General features: G+C 43.8%; 1 protein-coding gene across 1 annotated transcript in view; it reads right to left on the bottom strand.

Annotated features, from left to right (window-relative positions):
• Positions 1–223: 223 nt before the first annotated feature.
• Positions 224–20,019, bottom strand: part of myo6a (myosin VIa) — a 164,701-nt gene continuing 144,905 nt past the window's right edge. The window contains 5 exon segments of the mRNA XM_038726232.1: positions 224–3,942; positions 3,945–4,121; positions 6,599–6,817; positions 12,561–12,587; positions 15,759–15,890. Of these exon segments, the coding sequence (XP_038582160.1) occupies positions 3,671–3,942; positions 3,945–4,121; positions 6,599–6,817; positions 12,561–12,587; positions 15,759–15,890 (827 nt within the window). The 3' untranslated portion in view covers positions 224–3,670.

Here is a 20,019-nt window from a genome sequence, read left to right as displayed (position 1 = left end):
ACACATCTGCGGATGTTTATTGTTGTGTTTGAGGGGAAGAAACCCACCAAACTGTAACGTGTCTTGTTTAAAAAGTGTTAAATGGTCATTTAGTTGAAAATACAAACTATGAACTCGAATGAGAGACTTGATTTTTCTTAATTCCTTTAAGAAGCTGTTTTGCAGATATATTCAGGTTTTTGGTTTGACAGCAGCATCAGAAGTCAAAGAAAGAGCGGAGAGGTGAGTGAAACATGGAATGCATTTATTCATCTGTTAGAGAGATCAGCGTTAGAAAAATGACAAGAAGGCAGTGTTTCCCGAGGAATGATTGTAATGAGTGGGGAGAGAAAACAGATCGTAGCAGATGCAGATGACACCCTCTTGTACATTTGAGGACATATTTCAAGGTCATCACTCTGGTACTGAAACCAACACTGGAGGTCTTAATCGTGATCCCTTTACACTCAGCCTTTAAACAGATAGGAAAACAGCTCGTCTCACCTGCTTCTGTATGTTTCTTGATGAGATATTTATGTCTAAGCTGCATGTATTAAACTTTGTAGGTCTCAAATTAGGTTTAAAGGGTAACTTCTGTATTTTCGGTTCAGAGATGGACCTTTTTTTTAAAAAAAGCGTGAGATCCTTTTTGTTTAACCAGGAACAGTCCCTAGATCGACTCCCTTGACACAAACAGTTATTTTATACCTGTGGTCTTCCGCTACCTGTGTTATTGTGTGGCTTTAAAGGGTTAAAAACACCAAAGTCACACAATAACATAAACTAACTAACCGGCCAAGACAGCAGTAGACAAATAACTCCTGTGTTCTGTGAGGTATAATTACTGTTTTTATCAATGGAGTCTGGTGGCTTTGATGAGAGCGATTATAACCTCTGTTTCTGGTTTACAAAAAGGGTCTTAAGTCAAAAAAAATAAAATAAAGGTTTATTCTGTAGGGATCCTTCCCATAATGTTGCCAGAAACTTGTAATAACAATCCGAGCCTGTCAGTGGCAAAAACAAATAGAGAAAAAGGTCCAGATGAGGCGCAAAATACCCAAGTCACCCTTTAAAAAACAGTTGAAATCCTCGAATGTGTAACTCTGAAGTTTTACGAGGCTGTTTCTTTATTTGCTGTACTGCAGGGATCTGATGTTACAGGTACCATCAAGTAAAGCAGGAAACGGCTAAACTAAAGAAAAACCAGCACTAAGTCAATGAAGTCGTTTCATCTGGAGGTGAGAAAATACACCTTTTTAAAATCAGAATGAAGCGGTGAAAGCTGTTTACACATGTTGGCAGCTGTCAGAAGTGAAAGAACACAGAGAGAGAGCGAGCGCGATATCAGCAGTTTGAAATCTCTCTTAATACCAGCAGAAAATTAGTTCTACAGTTAAAAGATCCGATTTTGTCTGTCTGACGTTTGGTCACCTGTCTGATCTCTTCAGCTGCAGCACTGCTATTCATTTTTATAGTGTATAAGCGCTGATGTCTGGGCATCAAGGTTAAAACGATTTGGTTTTTCAAACTGTAGCTTCAACACAATTTCCGACTAGATAACAACATGGAGTTACTTCACATTGATATTCAGTCTGATACACAGTCAATGCACAAGTTAAAAGAAAACTTCCTCGTCTCACCTGCTTCTATGCGTTTGCTGAAGCCATTTCGGTCGACATCTTTATGTCCAAGCTTCTTGTAATTGTTTACGTGAATGTCATGGCTGCATGTATTAAACTTTGTAGCTCTCTGTGTATTTGGAACTTGAACTAGGCTTAAAGAGTAACTATTATTGTATTTTTGGTTCAGAGATAGATCTTTTTTGTTGTTGTTGAAAGAGTAAGATATTTCTTGCTTGCTTCATCGCTCTCGACAAAAACGCCACTCCCTTGACAGAAATAGTCATTTTACTTCTCTGGCCTGCCGCCGCCTCGATCAGTTAGTTTGTGTTATTGTGTGACTTTGGTGTTTTTATCCCTTTTAAAACGACGTCACACAATAACACAAACAAACTGACTGACCCAGGCAGCAGTAGACGAGCAACTTCTGCGTTCTGCGAGGTAAAATTGCAGTTTTTATCAATGGAGTCTGGTGACTGACGAGAGCGATACAGCGGCTTTTTTTCGTTCTTTTGCAGGGATCCGGAAGAGTAAACAATCGTCAAAGTTGAACTTGAAACACCTGACCAATAAGGCTCAGAGGTTGTGATTTGCATGTTAAAAAACACCTAGATTTTGGTGTAGAATTCGTGTAAATCTAGTTGGAAAAGTGAATTTCTACAAACTTCGGCAGTAATATATAGTTGTTGTAATATGTTTAAACAGCAGTTACTTCGCCCACATGTCCAGACATCTTTTACCGCATCGAACAGCCTGCTTCCTTGCATGTTAATGCCGTTTTGTAAAAGGGGATCAGGTACTTTGCAGCAAGACAGATCTTCATGCTTTCAGACAATCTTAAGTGACCTTTTTTGCTGTGCGGAGAGAAGAGCGTAAAAAGGAAAAGAAAGCTCAGGAACAGACTTGGCGACCTCGGGTGAAAAGAGGAAGGTGTAACGTCGCAGCAGATTGTCTTTAAATCTTTGATGTACCCGTCGGAGGCGGCTCGTTCCATCTCTCAGCTTTAGTTTGATTTATTGCTTCACGTGACAATCTCACGTACCCGAGCCACTGAAGTAGAAACAGTTCTTTCAAATATAAACTCCTACATTCCAGTTGGAAAGGTCGCTGTATAGAAAATATTCAGTGTCGTACCGGTGCAGCGTTAACGTCGTGCTCGACAGCTTCTCACACAGCAGGAAAACATCCAAAACATTTCTGCAATCAAATGATATTTTTAATTTAAACAGCCAGATGGAGTGATTTATATTTTCAGGACGTCGTCACTGAAAAGCGTGAAACTGCCTTGGGAATCACTGCATTGGCAAATTATATTTCCTTGTGTAAAAAGATCAGATTAGACTAAATATGGTTTGAATGTATTTTTCTTTTTTCTTGCAGCGCTGATCTGGCCTCAAACAGCCCGCGGGGAGTTGCATCTCAGCATTTGCATAATCATTTCACATTTTTCTGCTTTGCTTGATGAACGCAGAGAGAAACTAATCACGGAGCTGAATTACTGCTCTGGCCAAAAAAAAAAATTAAAAAATCTAAACAAAAACAACCCAACGAGGGTTCAAAGTTAGAGCGATGTTTGGTCTCACTCTCAAAGGTTTTTTGGACCTTTTTCTCATTAGCTTTACACATTAAATCACACACAAGAAAAAGAGGAATCACAACATGAAAGAATCAACGAGGTCTCAAGTTACATTCGGCTGGAAAGACAAAAGGTAAAATAAAAAAAAAGTATTAGCAAATATTTGACTTAATTTAGAGCGCAGTCTGGAGGAATCACCTTGACGGCTCCTTGTGCAAGTGTTGTTTAAGAACCACGTGAAGACGATGTAAACAGCAGGTTTAAGTCAGAGAGGGATCACCAGCTAGCTGTTAAAGATGGAAGAGACACACCGGTGAGACTTCAGTGTAATAATCAGGAATGCATACTTAGAAAAGGAATTAAGTTTTCTTGTTTAGGGAGGCAGCTTTGAACAAAAAAAGTCCTACTTCTGGCTAATAAACCCTGTTAAAGTAGCGTTAAGGCCTCGTAGTTAGACTTGCAGAAATGTTACAGAAAAACAACCAGATGTGATAATTTAGTATGATTTTTCTGCATAGGGTTCAACGCGAAGCTTCCCTGCCCCCCTTCGAAGGAACTGAAAGCCTGCAAGAACAACAACGGCAACAGAAGAAAACCAAAAGGACAGTTGAGAACAAAAAAACCAAAACAAAAGTCGCTGTTCACTTGAATGCCAGTCAGAACCTGGTGCAGTGCGCTCGGACGCCATCTGTGTTAGGTAGCTGGTGCATTTGTCCCTTTGTTTGCAGTGAGGAGCCGCGGGCCGCGTCACTTGAACATGCTCTGCAGCATGGCCGTGGCGTAGGTGGGTCGCGCCTGCCGGTTCTCGATGGCGCTGCGGAGGTACTGGATCCCGCCGCAGCGCTCCCAGATCTCCTCGAACTGCCGGGGAAGGATCTCGGCGCCCCTCTTCCTGGACAGGCCCGTCTCCTCCAGACTCAGCTCGCACATCTCCATGTCGTCCTTTCCTGAAAGATGAACGTTTGATTCAGGTTTATCCTCCTAAAACCAGCCTTTAACATTTACTTTAGACGGATCCTGACCAATCAGAGAACCGTCAGAATTAGATTACAACGAAGCCGAGCAGTTATTTCAGTTTGAACTGTACTGGAGCAACGGCCCATTGAACTCTCCAGTACGCTCTGTGCGGTAAATGTAATGTTTAGCATGTTAGCAGGCTAGCATGCTGAAGTTAGTTGCATTTAGGCCACCGTCCAAAATGATGATTTTGCTTCAATCTGTCAATTTTTAGATTTCAACTTATTTGACAACTGCCACACTTTAATAAAATGTGGATTTGTTTTGGAATAATATATATAAACCATACAAACTGTCAACAGTAGATAGTGTAAATTTCATCTTTGTTACCATTTTCCTTATAAAAGTTAGACTTGTCTTTTTAAAGGGGCTATATGTAAGTTTTTCAATGAAATTAATCAAATTGTCAGTGGCCTCAAAACTCACTTAGAAATGAAGCACACGGCTGTTTTCTCGGTTGCTCGCCTCAGCCACTATTCTGCTTTTAATGTGAGGTCTCCGGGTCGGATTCAGCCCTGTGCGCAGTGTGTAGCTCGTGCTACAGCGACAACACGGCAGCTAACGACATGCAGTTTAATAACACCACGAAACAACCGGCTCACAGCAAAACACAGGCTCCACGTAAGGATACAAAACAACAACAAAGGTTTATGTGCTGAAGCCCATTAGACCAAACGGGCTCAGATGATGTTGAGTAAGAACAAAGTGAGCATTAGTAAAGCTGGAGAAACACGGAGAAAGTCTGCCTCTGAAACGTTGAAGTAATAGATCCTGAACATGTCTGTGAGAAGCCGCAGCCTGCATGCTGGTGTTCCTGCGTTTATTGCAGGATTTCTGTATGAAAGCGGTTGTGTTTCGGGTTACACTCGCTCATGAGTTCAAGCGAGCACGCATACGAGCACACGCCTGGTAGCAATCTTAGAACCGCACCGCTAGTGGCCGCTGAAAACTACATAATGCCCCTTTTAAAACTCTCCATATTTAATCATACATCATTTGAAAGGCCCCAATTTTTACTTCATGTATTACAACATTAAATTTTTTAATGACTAACCTAAAGTGTAGTGTAGCATAGTGAGATACTGACATTTAGGATGTTAGCGTGCTAATGTGCTAAAGCTAGCTTACAAAAGGTTACATATTTAGCATTGCACAAAAGTTAAAGCAGATTATTTACCAAGTTAATTGCGTTATTACTGTAAATAAAGTTATCTTAACTGATAAAAGCAAGATGACAAAATGAGGAATATAAAAATGAGTATTTACTGTCTTAAAATCTGAAGTCACAGATTACTTAATGCCCCTTTAAACTGCTGATTTGGTACAAATACCAGAACAGTTCTTGAGAAATATATTTAGTTACTGCACACCACTGGTTAGTTTTGGATGTGGCTGTTCTGTAAAAACTGTAGGAGCGGGAGCAACTGAACTTCAGCAGATGAGATATTTCACCTCCAACACATTCAACAACGGCACTTTACATCCAGTCGGTATAACGGCCCGCATCTGCAGCCTTAAAGGCAATAACAAGTTGCAGCGGCGTGTTATATGAGGTAGTTACTCACCCACATACTGCTGTTGTCTGAACACTGCTGCTCCAAAATACCAACCATTTCACTACAATATGGGCTTTTTTTTGATTGACGACCACACACACTTTTTAAATCACACAACGTGTGGCAGGCGACATGGTTTCATAAAGCAGGAGCTCACAAACACTCCTCAACCCACAGATGACTGTAATCCGGAAAGTCAAAGAAAGTCCGGAAAAACGCTTGTAGAAGTCGTGAGGGTTTAACTCATCAACACACACACACACACATGCTGGGACAGATGGGTAAACACAACAACTTTTTACTTTTAGTGCTTCCTTCCCTCTATTTGTCCTTCGCTCCATGCATCATTCCCTCCAAGCTTCCTTTCCCCACTGCTGCTTCCTTCCCTTCCTGGATCCTTCCCTCCCTGCTTCCTTCCCTTCCTGGATCCTTCCCTCCAAGCTTCCTTTCCCTACTGCTGCTTCCTTCCCTTCCTGGATCCTTCCCTCCCTGCTTCCTTCCCTTCAAGCTTCCTTTCCCTACCTGCCTTCTTCCCTCCTCAATGTGTCCTTCCCTTCATGCATCCTTCCATCTCTATTTCCATCACCGCTTCCTTCCCTCCATGCTTCCTGTTTCCTTACCTCCTTGCCTCCACTCTTAATGCACCGTCTGCGCCTGTATCTAAAGGAGTTTCTTTTTTCTCCTTTTCCAAAACCAAAAACAAGACTAAACGTGTAAAGAATGGACTGAACATTGTTTATCTGCTACAACATAAGCTGTAATAGTTTTGAAATGTAAGCGTTATTCCCTCCTCCACCACGATCCCCCCTCCTCCCCCTCATACGTCCATCACATGCCCGTGCTGTACTGACCTGCCACCAGCAGAATGGGGTGTTTATCGGGATGCAGCTCCATCTGCCTGGCGATCCAGGGCCCGTCGAAGTGAGCGTACCACCAGCCCTTCTTCTTGTTCTGGGGGTCTTTGTACTGGTCCCCCGGCCGGATGAACGGGATGCGGAAGTAGCGCTGCTGTCGGTTCATGGCCACCTCGTACTGCCGGGCCGGTATGGGCGGGGCTGGGTTCTGCTGGGCTGTCGATTGAATTGGAGGAGGGGAGGGGGGTAAAACAAGTTAGGCATCTTCCACAGATGATGGCAACCAATCAGGAGCCAGCGACCATGTCTACATGCAGGCTGGGGTAAGTTTATGGGAAAGATGGTCAAAATTTGCGTCGCCTTGTTCCTGTTCATCAACCTGTGTATTAACTTATGGAAGAGTTTGAGCCTCCACCCTGCTGAAGTGCCCTGGAGCTAAATATTGTCTTCACCAGCTCCGGTAGGTGCAAGTCTGACCTCCTTACAGAGAAGTTCCCTTCAAATGGACATATTAACTACTACAAAATTAATTTCAGTTATTTAAAATTTCAGTGATCTAAGTTGAAAATTTAAGTTTTATACTTGGAAAGGTGCACCGTTAGAATTTCAAGAGTACGAGAACTGATTTCTGTTTAACATTTAGGAAACTTTCAACATGACTGTCCACATGGGATGAATCTCTTCTGCAATATCTCAAGATTAATGAGGGTTGACTTTTGTTTTTTGTGAGGCCGATTTGATTCAACACAATGCGGATGTAATTTTACAAGGTGCATAAGAATATGATTCTTAGCAATTCAATATGGTTTTGATTTTATTTCTTTTGTTGTTAAGCAAAATCATTAATTAACAAAAAAAAAGCCATTTTTACTTCACATATTTGTACTGCCACGTAAGTAAACAAACCTCACAAAAGCTTTGTAACCCCACACACATTTAACAGCTGAACAGTTTATGGAAGTTGCATTATTTTGCTCACCAGTCTTGCAAGCAGTTCTGCTGGGGATAGTTTGAAACAATATCTCTTGAGTTTCCCAAACTGTAACTGTTGCACACTTTTTTTTAATCGGGGCAGTTGCATCTTGAACTTTTCTGCCGGTGCACCGATGCAAATCCGTGAATCTTATCACCCCTAATATGTATGAAAACAGCTGCAAACCTACCAGCATTAGAAAAGAAGACATTTAACCTTGAACTGCATGCAGCATTTAAAAAATAAACAGTCGTATTTAAATCTTTTTATATTTCGATATGTTGCTTTCATGTAAAAACACTTTGAATTGCCTTGTTGTTGAAATATCCTACACAATTTAAACTTGCCCTGCAGCTTCACTTTGACCTTAAAGTGCTTTCAAGGTGCATTCACATCAATTGTAAAGTTGTTAATACACAGATGAACGCACTGGAGCAGGGCTCATGCAAAATGAAAAATAAAAAATAAAGCGAACGTGGAAGAGAGAATCACAGTCAGCACAACCGGGTTTAAATGTCAGCTGATTTCCTGTTCAAACATCACTTCAGCAGGTGGGTTTCTTATCGCAGGTCCCCATTTACTGCATGTAAACATTAAGCTCCACTCGGCTGCTCCCGGATCAGGTTTGAATAATAAACCCGGTCTCCATCTTTCGGTCAGCAGCAATCACAGCAGTGCTGATAACAGAGGGAAGAAATCAGCGAGACATGAAGCGTGGCAGGTGTTTATGAAGGGGTTTGCATACTCATGTGAAACATAAAGCCTAGGTTATTTGCATTTTTCTACAAAGTGGAGCGTAAAATAAGGATCTACAGAGACTGAGGGAGCTTCTCTACATATTAAAGAGACGCGAGCTGCAGCTTGTTGAATCTGCAAACACTTTCAATTTTAACAAGTTATTTCACCTTGTTTTCGGCTTTTAAATACGTGATTCAAAAGCATGAAGATCTGCTTGTTCGACACATTAAAAGATGAAATACCTTTAAAACTGATTCCAAGGTTTAAACACTGTTAAAATGAGTCTTTGCAGTTTTCATGAACATATGAATCACCAACAACGCGGTGCCCTCACGTCACCTTCCAACAGGCGAGAAAGTGAATAGGAACGACACCCACAAACACGTCGTCTTCACCTTCACACATTAACAACTTTCATAAATGGGGAAAAGAAAACATTCCTCAGAGAGGCACTTGAACTGAACTCCCTGTTGGATCCTCTCAGGTTGTTGATTACTGTTTGTCGTACTTCCTGACTTCCTGCTACAAAGCGCCGGAGCACTTTAGGTGACTCATTGAGGGGTCGAGCGCAGCATTCAGGCTTCAAGGCTGACGAAAACAAAGGTGGATCCTGTGACCTGCTCGTACAGATGAAGAGCAGCTACCAAATCACTGAGGCTGTGACACCAGCGGGGCAGACTGTGAAATATGTGATTTTAGCTCCTGTATTTTGATCTGCAGAGGTTTCTCAAAAACATTTATCTGCTGTCAACAAACATCAGGACACTCAGGGTTAAAATGTCTTCCAGTCAAAGTTTTCACCTGACGACAACTTTCATGAACAGAGTCTGAAGTCAGCCACGAATTAGCAGATAAATTCTTCCTCTAAATGCCCAATCCAGAGGTTTGAAGGGAAAGGTCACCCAAATAGCAACAAAATTTAATGGGAGGTAAATGTAATTTCTTCTGTGATGTTTGGAAGCACTTCAAAAAAACTCAACAGCAACATGTTTTATCCAATTCACCAACCGTCCTGACAGCGCTGACCTTTGAGGGAACGGAGAGCCAAAGGGGCCAAAATCTAGAAAACTACTGTCACATTAGCTGAGCTTTACCCTCCAGGTTTGTTTTCTGTATCCCTGTGTCGGAGTATTAACTGCTTTTTGAAACAACTCCTGTTAGTGACTGAACTAGTATCAGTTAGCTAGAACGTTTTACCCGTTTTTTAGTCAGGAACAGAGACAAAACAAGACCAAGACCGAGGGAGGGCGACACTGAGTCCAGACCAAGACTTTTAGGGGCTGAGACTATTTCCAGACCAAGACCGAGGGGGGGCGACACCGAGTCCAGACCAAGACCGAGGGAGGGTGACACCGAGTCCAGACCAAGACTTTTAGGGGCTGAGACTATTTCCAGACCAAGACCGAGGGAGGGCGACACCGAGTCCAGACCAAGACCGAGGGAGGGCGACACCGAGTCCAGGCGACACCGAGTCCAGGCGACACCGAGTCCAGACCAAGACCGAGGGAGGGCGACACAGAGGGAGGGCGAGACAGAGTCCAGACCAAGACCGAGGGAGGGCGAGACAGAGTCCAGACCAAGACCGAGGGAGGGCGAGACCGAGTCCAGACCAAGACTTTTAGGGGCTGAGACTATTTCCAGACCAAAACCGAGGGAGGGCGACACCGAGTCCAGACCAAGACTTTTAGGGGCTGAGACTATTTCCAGACCAAGACCGAGGGAGGGTGACACCGAGTCCAGACCAAGACCGAGGCAGGGCGACACAGAGGGAGGGCGACACAGAGTCCAGACCAAGACCAGTTCCCCACATTACATGACCCACAATAAAATGTGGAACAGGATCACAGGTATTTTTTAAATTGATCTGAAAGATCCACATTCCCACTAAAACACCCTCACACAAACACTAAGAGCTGAAATCAATGAAGTATTTCGGGGAGGGGGGGACAGTCGATAACGGTAACAGCACCGAGGGAGGGCGACACCGAGTCCAGGCGACACCGAGTCCAGACCAAGACCGAGGGAGGGCGACACAGAGGGAGGGCGACACCGAGTCCAGACCAAGACCGAGGGAGGGCAAGACAGAGTCCAGACCAAGACCGAGGGAGGGCGAGACCCCGAGTCCAGACCAAGACCGAGGGAGGGCGAGACCGAGTCCAGACCAAGACTTTTAGGGGCTGAGACTATTTCCAGACCAAAACCGAGGGAGGGCGACACCGAGTCCAGACCAAGACCGAGGGAGGGCGACACCGAGTCCAGACCAAGACTTTTAGGGGCTGAGACTATTTCCAGACCAAGACCGAGGCAGGGCGACACAGAGTCCAGACCAAGACCGAGGCAGGGCGACACAGAGTCCAGACCAAGACCGAGGCAGGGCGACACAGAGTCCAGACCAAGACCAGTTCCCCACATTACATGACCCACAATAAAATGTGGAACAGGATCACAGGTATTTCTTAAATTGATCTGAAAGATCCACATTCCCACTAAAACACCCTCACACAAACACTAAGAGCTGAAATCAATGAAGTATTTCGGGGAGGGGGGGACAGTCGATAACGGTAACAGCACCGAGTCCAGGCGACACCGAGTCCAGACCAAGACCGAGGGAGGGCGAGACAGAGTCCAGACCAAGACCGAGGGAGCGCGAGACAGAGTCCAGACCAAGACTTTTAGGGGCTGAGACTATTTCCAGACCAAGACCGAGGGAGGGCGACACCGAGTCCAGACCAAGACTTTTAGGGGCTGAGACTATTTCCAGACCAAAACCAAGGGAGGGCGACACCGAGTCCAGACCAAGACCAGTTCCCCACATTACATGACCCACAATAAAATGTGGAACAGGATCACAGGTATTTTTTAAATTGATCTGAAAGATCCACATTCCCACTAAAACACCCTCACACAAACAATAAGAGCTGAAATCAATGAAGTATTTCGGGGAGGGGGGGACAGTCGATAACGGTAACAGCACATTTTTAATTAGGGTTGTTGGTTGCATTTAGAGCAATATGTTTTACATACAATCAAAGTTAGGATGTTAACAAATAAATCAGACGATGCAAAAGCAATTTATTGATATTCCCATAGTTATGGTCTTGAAATAAAATCCAGAGTCCTCAATGTCCGAGACCGAGACAAGACAGAGTACAAATGCGGTCGAGTCCGAGACAGGATCAAGACCATCAAAAAGTGGTCTTAAGACCGGTCTCGAGTACTACAACACTACTTGTTTAGTGTTTTGGAGGTAAACTTTCCAGTTACAGTAGTTCACCAACTAGCTCTAAGATTGTTCACTACAGCAGCCGAGCCTTCAGATATTTTTCGGAGACGAGCTGATAAATTTGCTTATCATTGCTGTCGAGTTTTAAATGTTTTGGACATCAAAAACGTTGCTGCCACCCGGGAACTCCAATGTATTTGTTTGGGATCTCAAAATATGTATAGAAACTGTAAGGAGAGAGGGTTTCTGAGTGAGTGATTGAATGTGTTTGTTCTTAGTCTGGATTTCAATGGAGACCCAGATCATTTTTAAAGATTTTGGATGAATCATTCATTTTGGAAAGAAAACCATCAAACGTAAACAAGGCCAGCTTTACACTCAGACGGCAGGACAACCTCCTGCCACATACAGCTGAACGGGCTGTTATGTATATACAATCTTCATTAAATCAGGAGTGATACAACATTTCTCTTCCAATCAGCGGGTGTGGCGGCCTTTTTCCTCCCGTCACGCTCCTGTAAAATGTGATGCTATCATCTGTCGCCAAACACAACGCAGGCAACCTGCCCTGAAAGCCTTCTGTCCTTCCTCTATCTCGCTCCATTTTTCTTCCTTCAGAATTCCTCCCTGAAGTAGTATCAATAACAGCAGCCTTAAGAGCTCGGGGGGAATTACCTCAGCTCTTTATCAAAACTGTTACAGCTGCCAGGGAGGCGTCTCGCAAATTGGGCGAGAGCTGGCGCCGGTGCACCGGTCAAAAAGACAAAAACAGCAACAAATAATCCCTTTCACACATGTGTGTCAATAGAGGCGGCGGTTCCCGTGAAAACCCATCCACCCTCCTCCTCCTCCTCCTCCATCAAGCCGAGCAGCCCAAAGCACAAACCCAGAGGCCAACAGCGATCCCAGTTAGGAGCAGACCTGTATGCTGGGGGGGTTGGGAGTGCAGGGTTAATAAGGTGGCGGGGGGAGGTAAGGGGTGTAGCGCTGTGGTTAGTAGCGTTCCACACTGGAGGACCACTTACATGCTTTTTTCACAGGTGGTGCATGATCTGAAAGTAAACATGCCAGGTTACACGGACGAACACCGCAGGAAGTGATGCAACACGGCAGCAAACAGTGAAACAAGTGAGACACGTAATGAGACAGACGAGAATGAAAACACAAATACTGTTGATGTATATGAGATGATAGCTGAGCTTACTGCTAATGAGTCCTAATGAGACCATTTATCATCATCATCATCATCATCCTCCTCCTCCTTCAGTGTGACTTTGGGAGAATTTGTGAGATGTGTGCAAAGACTGGATGTTGTAGTTAAATTTCAAATTAAGCAGTAGATTTCTGACAACGACGCAGTAAAACTTCTTTTTTTTGTCAACAAATCCCACAAAAAGACCATAAAAGGCCGTTTGGACGCAGCGTGACGAAGCTAACTTATTGTTGTTGTTTCCTGCAGATTAACTGAGCTCCTCTGGCCGCCAATGTAATATATGATCGTGTATCTGAGAGGACCTTTGTCACTCATCACCCCCCCCCCTGGCCTTTATCCGTCTGATCCATCCTGTCGCTCTCAGCTGTGGACTAAAACAGAGAGACGAAGACAGACTGAGCCATCAAATGACGACATCTCTCAAGAGTCTCAGTGATCTTATTCAAATTAGAAAGCACTCAGGACGAGCACACCTCTGTCTCTGTCTTTTCATTTGATTAATTCTTTTTGCGATAATGCTGCTCGGGTGATAATACACTCAAATGAATACTTAAATGAGATTGTGTCGCTGTGCCGCCGCACGTTGGTGAAATGACGTCCATTCGTGCAGGTTAATTTTCGCACTTTAAACTTTGGCTTTGCAACAAGAAGCCGATTAAAGGAGACCCTATTATTCTTTTCCATTTTATAGGACTTATTCTACAGTGTTGGATGTTCGTGTTAAACATGACCAAAGCTTCAAGTAATGAGGTTAAAGTATTTCTAAGACACACGGAGCCGGTATTCCATATATGGTCATTTACTCCGCACAGCAACGCTCAGGTCTCTCTGTACCGCCCAGCAACAACATGGTAACATGCTTCAGGTCTTGGCCAATCAGAAGACAGTGGGCTTTGAGAGGGGGGGCTTAAAGAGACAGGAGCATCTACAGCTTGTTTCTGACAGAGGCTGAAATGAAGGCCTACATGAAGAGCCAGTAAAAGATCATGCAAATCTGCCATACAGGAGTCACAGCACTACAATATATAGGTCTCCTTTAATCGGTTAGTCGATGGAAGGGAAATTAATCGTTAACTATTTTGATAATCAATGAATTTTTTTTTAAAATAATCATAATAATGCATTACATTTATATAGCACTTTGTCAGAGGTACTTAAAGAGCTTCGGAGTGAAATAAACAGGGGGGGTGATTAAAAGGCCAGATGGAGAAAGACAGGTTGGAAATTTTGTCAAGACACGAGGGAACCCAATACTCTTTGTGACGAGTGCCATGGGATCTTTAACGACCTCCGTTTAACGTGTCATCTGAAGGACGGCACAGCATCGCCTTCGCTGCACTGGGGGATTATTATTATTATGACCAGAGGGAAGCCTGTGCCTTACTGGCCCACCAACATCTCTTCCAGCAGCAACTTAGTTTTCCCCGGAGGTCTCCGATCCAGGTACTCGCCAAGCACCGATCTGCTTGGCGTCAGTCATTCAGCAGAAGCAGGCTACACGTCGGTATGGCTGCTGGTTCCATCTTGTTAAACTTGAGGCTCTGCTGCTATTCTTTATCATTTATAAATCGTACATAAAGAGTCTTACGGTTTCGGACTGCTGGTTGGACAAAAAGAAGCAATCTGAAAGCTTCGGGCTCTGGAAAATTATGATTTTTCACATCAGTTTTTTTTTTAAAGTGCTGTTTGTCTCCATGAAGCCGATCGGCAGCAGGACGGAGCTGTGACTCTCACATTAAGGGCGAAGGATAAAAAGTGTGTGTGTGTGTCACGGTCCAATCAGCAGACTGAGCAGAGCTGCACACAATAGACAGCTCAGAGTAAGAGCTCCCTGTCGTCATGACAACTTGACACAGGGTAGATAAGGCGATGGCGGCGGAGAGGTGAGAGACGGAGATCATTTGTTCCTAGTGTTTTAACGTCGTCTGAGGCCGAACCGTCGACGACCCACGACGTTAAGTTTTAAGCGTGTCTCAAATACGCAGGGGTCAGCTTTAAATTTGTGGGTTTTGTCCACGTTTCATCTCAGTAATATATTTCTGTGAAACCTGTAATTACAGATTTACATCAAAGCCACAGTGTGTGACGGCGGAGGCCAGAGGTACAAAACAGTGCGTGCACCATAGAAGGTGGACGCCACTGTTTCGAAGCCTCGAGTTTGGCATTTTGGGCCGTCGCCATGTTGGTTTTTGTGTGATGTGACCGTATTTGGACGAGAGGGTGGAGCTAGCTAGCTTGGTTTAGCAAGGTGCATCCATAATTCACGTTAACTGTGATACGCATCAGTGCCTTAAACCTGCTTTCTCTCTAACGGCCAGCAGGGGGCGAAAAGAAGTGTGATTGTATAGAAGTCTATGAGCAAACGAGGCTCCCTCAGATTCCCTCAGTAAACACTTTCCTGATGAGTTTATGGTCTCAGTCGCTAGTTTCAAGTCTTCTTCAACACAGCGTGATGTTTATTTAGTAAATTATGGTCCCATTTAGAGGAACAGAGACCAGGAAGCAGGGGAGGCTTTAGGGCGGGGCTACAAGCTGATTGACAAGTCGCTAACATCGTTCTGTGTAAATTTTCTTTTCACCGTTTTGTTTATTGTGCAGCATTTTATAAAGTCTGTTTCGATGGCTGCACTGTGAAATAAATGACCCGTTATCTTTTCCTACAGTTTGACGACGATGGTGATGATGATGATTCAGATATGACTGTTACAGATGCATGTTTACGAAACAATTTAGACAACGTACGCATGGCTTTATAAACCTTACGATGTCTGCACAGAGCTTTAAGTACCTTTAGTCATTTTATCAGTTTCTTTATGTAAGCTTGTTCTTGCTGTGGACTAATAAACAAAATTAAATGACTCTTGCTCAGAAACGATTACTGAGGAGTGTAATAAACCAGGAGCATCTTTACAGGAATAGCAGAGGACTATATTTGTTCTGTAAATGAAGCTTAAAGAGCATCTCAGAAAATACATCTGTCCTGAACACACGCTGGTGTGAGGTGACGTACCGTAGTCGGTGACACATTTCGGGGCCCGCTGCTCCGTCTCGGTGTTTCTCTTCTTGTTCTTTGACTTCCAGGCGTGGTAAACTTTGAGCCGGCGGTGGAACTCCTCTCTGCAGGCCGCCAGCAGCTCGATGTCTACGGAGGTGGGACACAGATTTGGAGAATCAGCAAGAATAAATAGTACACTATTACCAGAAGTAAATGTCAGACGACCTTTAAGGACACTGATTTTTCCCCCCCACAAGTTCGGTCAAGATTGCATTTGGACTGCTTTCTATTTCAATTTTACAGTTGTCATGTCTGATTATTAATAGCAGAAGGTTGCTGGTTATTGTGAACGTACATCCTACTAAATATCATCCATCATGCTAAGTGTAACCAGATGTTTTCTACACGAGTTCAGGTTACGTCAGCACACAAGCTTTCAGATCGTGACTTATCTTTCAGCGGACAGCCGATCACTTTGTGGTTCTTTGCCTTTGAAAAGCAAAAAAAATAAAAATAAAAGTGTCCTGTACAAAAACCTTCTGGGAGAAACACCCCGACTGACTCGTGTGGTAAAGTTTGTAATTACAATTTAATAACTTGAACTCTTCTGTGTTTTGTGCTTATTTGACCTTCATGCGTTGAACGTTTGCTGGCAGTTTCTAGAACTGGTGTGTATGTCCAGCATTTCTTCTTTTAGTAAATCATAACTTAAAGTTTTCTTTACGTTCCATGTACCCCCTATAGAACAAGTACCCCTGGACCCCCCGGTCTAAAATATCTTTGAATGCTGTACCAGTAAGATTTCCCCTCACTGGAACTAAGGAGCTATGTAGTGTTTTCTGCGGCTCTGAGCTCTTCTGATTGGAAATCTTTGGCGACTGCGAAGGGAAGCAAGCACGATGTGTCTTTGATCTGCTACAATAAGTTTCTTCGGCCGACCACTGCGTCTACGGTACTTTGTGCTTCTTCAAAAGCACTTGGCCGTCTCATCGTGTATGACTTTTGACAGTGACCCGTCTACAGCAGCCTCACCGTGTTAGCGCCGTTTGGCTGTTTCTGTTGCGGTTAACGATTGTTTTTTTTAACCTACATCATGAACTTATGATCATTAGCACCTGCTTGGTGTAAATGTTTAATCACACACCTGACGATATGCCTGCAAAACCGCCGAGCGGACGCGGAACAATTGATGCTGGTTTGACGGCGAAGGGCGGTCACATGTTGATTTGACTTCTTCTGTTCACTCACTGTTAAATCATAAATCTAATCTATTAACATGTTTATTTTGGATAGCATTACTTACTGTACGGCACTTTTCCACATCTGCCTAAAACCTTTGCACAGTACCGTAATGTTTGTTAACACAGTTTGATGGTGTTGACAAAAACATCCAAATCCTCCTCAAAGGAGGCTTGAATACTATTTATGATCACAATAAATAGGAACATGACTTGTAATGTTTCATTTAGCTCTTTATTTATACATCAGTGGTCGGCAACAGGCGATAATTGGTAGCAGAAAAATAAATAATAAATAATAGCAGCTGGTGCTGAAATAGATCTCAGTCATAACAGCTACAGTTACTCACATATTCACTTCCTCTTAAGTGATTGTGTCTCCAAAATAAAAGCGCGAGAACTTTTTTACAGCAATGTTTCACGTCGAGTTTATTAAGAGCTTTTACTTAAACGACATTCAAAAGAGACTCTGGCGTGCTCGACACACCCCTGGAAAAAGCCGTCGGTAAACGTGTGACCGGATTTCACTGGATTTCCTCAGGGAAATGAAAATAAGCGTCCACAGGTTTATGAATGCCGATCAAACGCCGGGACGCGCACGCACCGCAGCACACGCACCGCAGCACACGCACCGCAGCACACGCACCGCAGCACACGCACCGCAGCACACGCTTTATTGTGAGCATGTGCAAAAGTGTCCTTAATTAATTAATTTGTTTAACAAGGGAAGAAAAAATAAATACCTGCAGTTCAATCAATCTAACAAACCTTCCAGACAAAACAGTTCGGACTGACACACAAAACACCGTGAAAGAGAAGCACAAGTTAATAAGCTAGAGCCACTAACCATCAGCTCTGTGTAGAGGTCTGCATGCTGGGTTGATTCCTTTCATTGTGCCCTCGTATGAGCAGAGCACACACATTCTTCTGTGCGAAATATTGTTGTATGTTTTTGTTGTGTATATATATATGTTCCTACAATGCAGTAGATTTATTAAATTCATGGTCACTTTGAAATTTAAAAACGTCTTTTTGATGCCCCAAACTGTTATTTTGTATGATTAATGCTAACTGTGAACGTTGCATGATGAACATGCATGTGAAATAGCATAAACACACAAAAAGACACAATGATTTTAAAGCTCTAAATCACTATAAGACTAAATAAATAACATTAACTGGATTTTTATTGTGTCCGACAAAATTACAAAATCAGGAGGTCGCACCGAAATATTGCTGGATTGGTGAGATCTTGTACAAGAAACACAATTAGATTTCTTAATACCACATTTTATTTCTTTTCAAAATTAAAACCTGTTCATCCGAATTCTCAAGAATCAGTTTCTCTATCCCTGTGAGGATCACATCTCCTTCATACCTTAACCATCACAACTACATGCCCAACCCTGCGCCCTGCACCCTGCGCCCTGCACCTTGCACCCTGCAACCTGCACCCTGCACCCTGCACCCTGCACCCAATCGTAACCTGAACCCTAAACCCAAGTCTTAACCCTCAAAAAGGCTCTCCACCCGCGGGGAACTTCATTTTCACTAACACATTGATGGGGGGGGGGTCATCGGTTAGGGTGCATTCAGGTTAAAGTCCCCACCGGGATATGAAAACGTGAAACACATTCACTCTCTCACACATACACAGAGAGAGAGAGACAAAAGATGTTTTACACAGCCAGCATTAAGATAACACATTTCATCAGGATGATTCAGATAAATTACTTTAGTGGGGAAAAAAGACAAAAACAAAAAAAACATTCAATTTATCATCGGAGGCGCGAGGGCTAACGGCGTGCGATGAGATGCTTAATGCACACTAAGTGCTTAGGTAACGTCAACTGGACAAAAATACTTTGAGCAGACAGATGATTGGGGGGGGTTATTTCCATTTACTGTGCGGCGCTGAAATCACCGCGGGATAAACGACAACGTGGCAGGTGTCAACAAGCCCTCGCCGCTCGTTATGTTGGACTTTTTATTCTGCGGATCATCGTGAGCGGCGGACGTGATCACATCAGTATTCGCTCTCCTCCGCTGTCTGGGAGGCGAGGTGAGCGGCCTGTTAACAGCTAACCGACTCATTTCTCTGTGTGTGTGTGCGCCGCCGCCCCCACAGGCTCTGCTTTTCCCCACACATTCATTTGTGGGACACCGCCGGGTGCCACCCCTCCCCCTCCCCGTCCTCGTCGTCCACGCTCCCCCTGCCGCGTAGGACAAGGACAGGTGAGCTCTCGGGTTAAACTCAATATCATGAGAAGAAAACAGAGGAAAGTGGTGGATGTTCTCCCCTCGGCTCCTTTTATTACCTTTATCACTGGATCATAATCCGCCCGAGGAGGCAGCAGGATTTGCACCATCAGGGTGCAGCCAATTCAACCTTTCACCGCCGTTATGTTGAAATGTTGTTGAGCTCACGACTAATCTGTTATTGTGCTGCAGTAACGAGGAGTGGAAGACATATTTACATCCTTCGCTTCAAGGTTTTATTAGGCGATTTCATACTGCGGCAGTAACATGAAGACTTCACAGCCTCTCTTCAGACTTAGGACGCTCATCCTGCAGCACTTGTTGCTTGCTGAGAGTATGCTCGACCAGTATCAAACAGTGGTTATGTGACAACTTCCTGCTTCTGAACTCAGAGGAAACAGAAACACTAATTAATTATCGCCCCTAAAAGTAGAATCCCTCAGATTAAACGGCATGTTGGTGACTCAGGAGCTCAGGCGTTGTTTTTGAGTACAACACTAAACAACTAACCGTTTCTTCCAACTGAGGAATATTTCCAAATTAAGAACACTGGTGTCAAAAGGGTGAGTTGGAGATGCTTTTATTTCCTCTCCTTTAGATTACTGTAACAGTCTTTTTACTTGTTGGAGCAGCTTTTCTGTCTCCAGGCTGTTCAGAACTCACATTAACAAAAGAGCGCACGTCACACCTGTTTTAGCAGCACTTCACTGGTTACCAGTCCAGAACAGAATTCAATTTAAAATCCTGGTTCTTACTTTTAGAGCCCTGCACGGGTCAAG

The sequence above is a fragment of the Micropterus salmoides genome, unplaced genomic scaffold, assembly GCF_014851395.1.
Source record: "Micropterus salmoides isolate LMB-PRFRI ecotype aquatic unplaced genomic scaffold, ASM1485139v1 Ms_hic_scaffold_18, whole genome shotgun sequence".
Lineage (NCBI taxonomy): Eukaryota > Metazoa > Chordata > Actinopteri > Centrarchiformes > Centrarchidae > Micropterus > Micropterus salmoides.
This window is presented reverse-complemented; position numbering and strand designations above follow the sequence as displayed.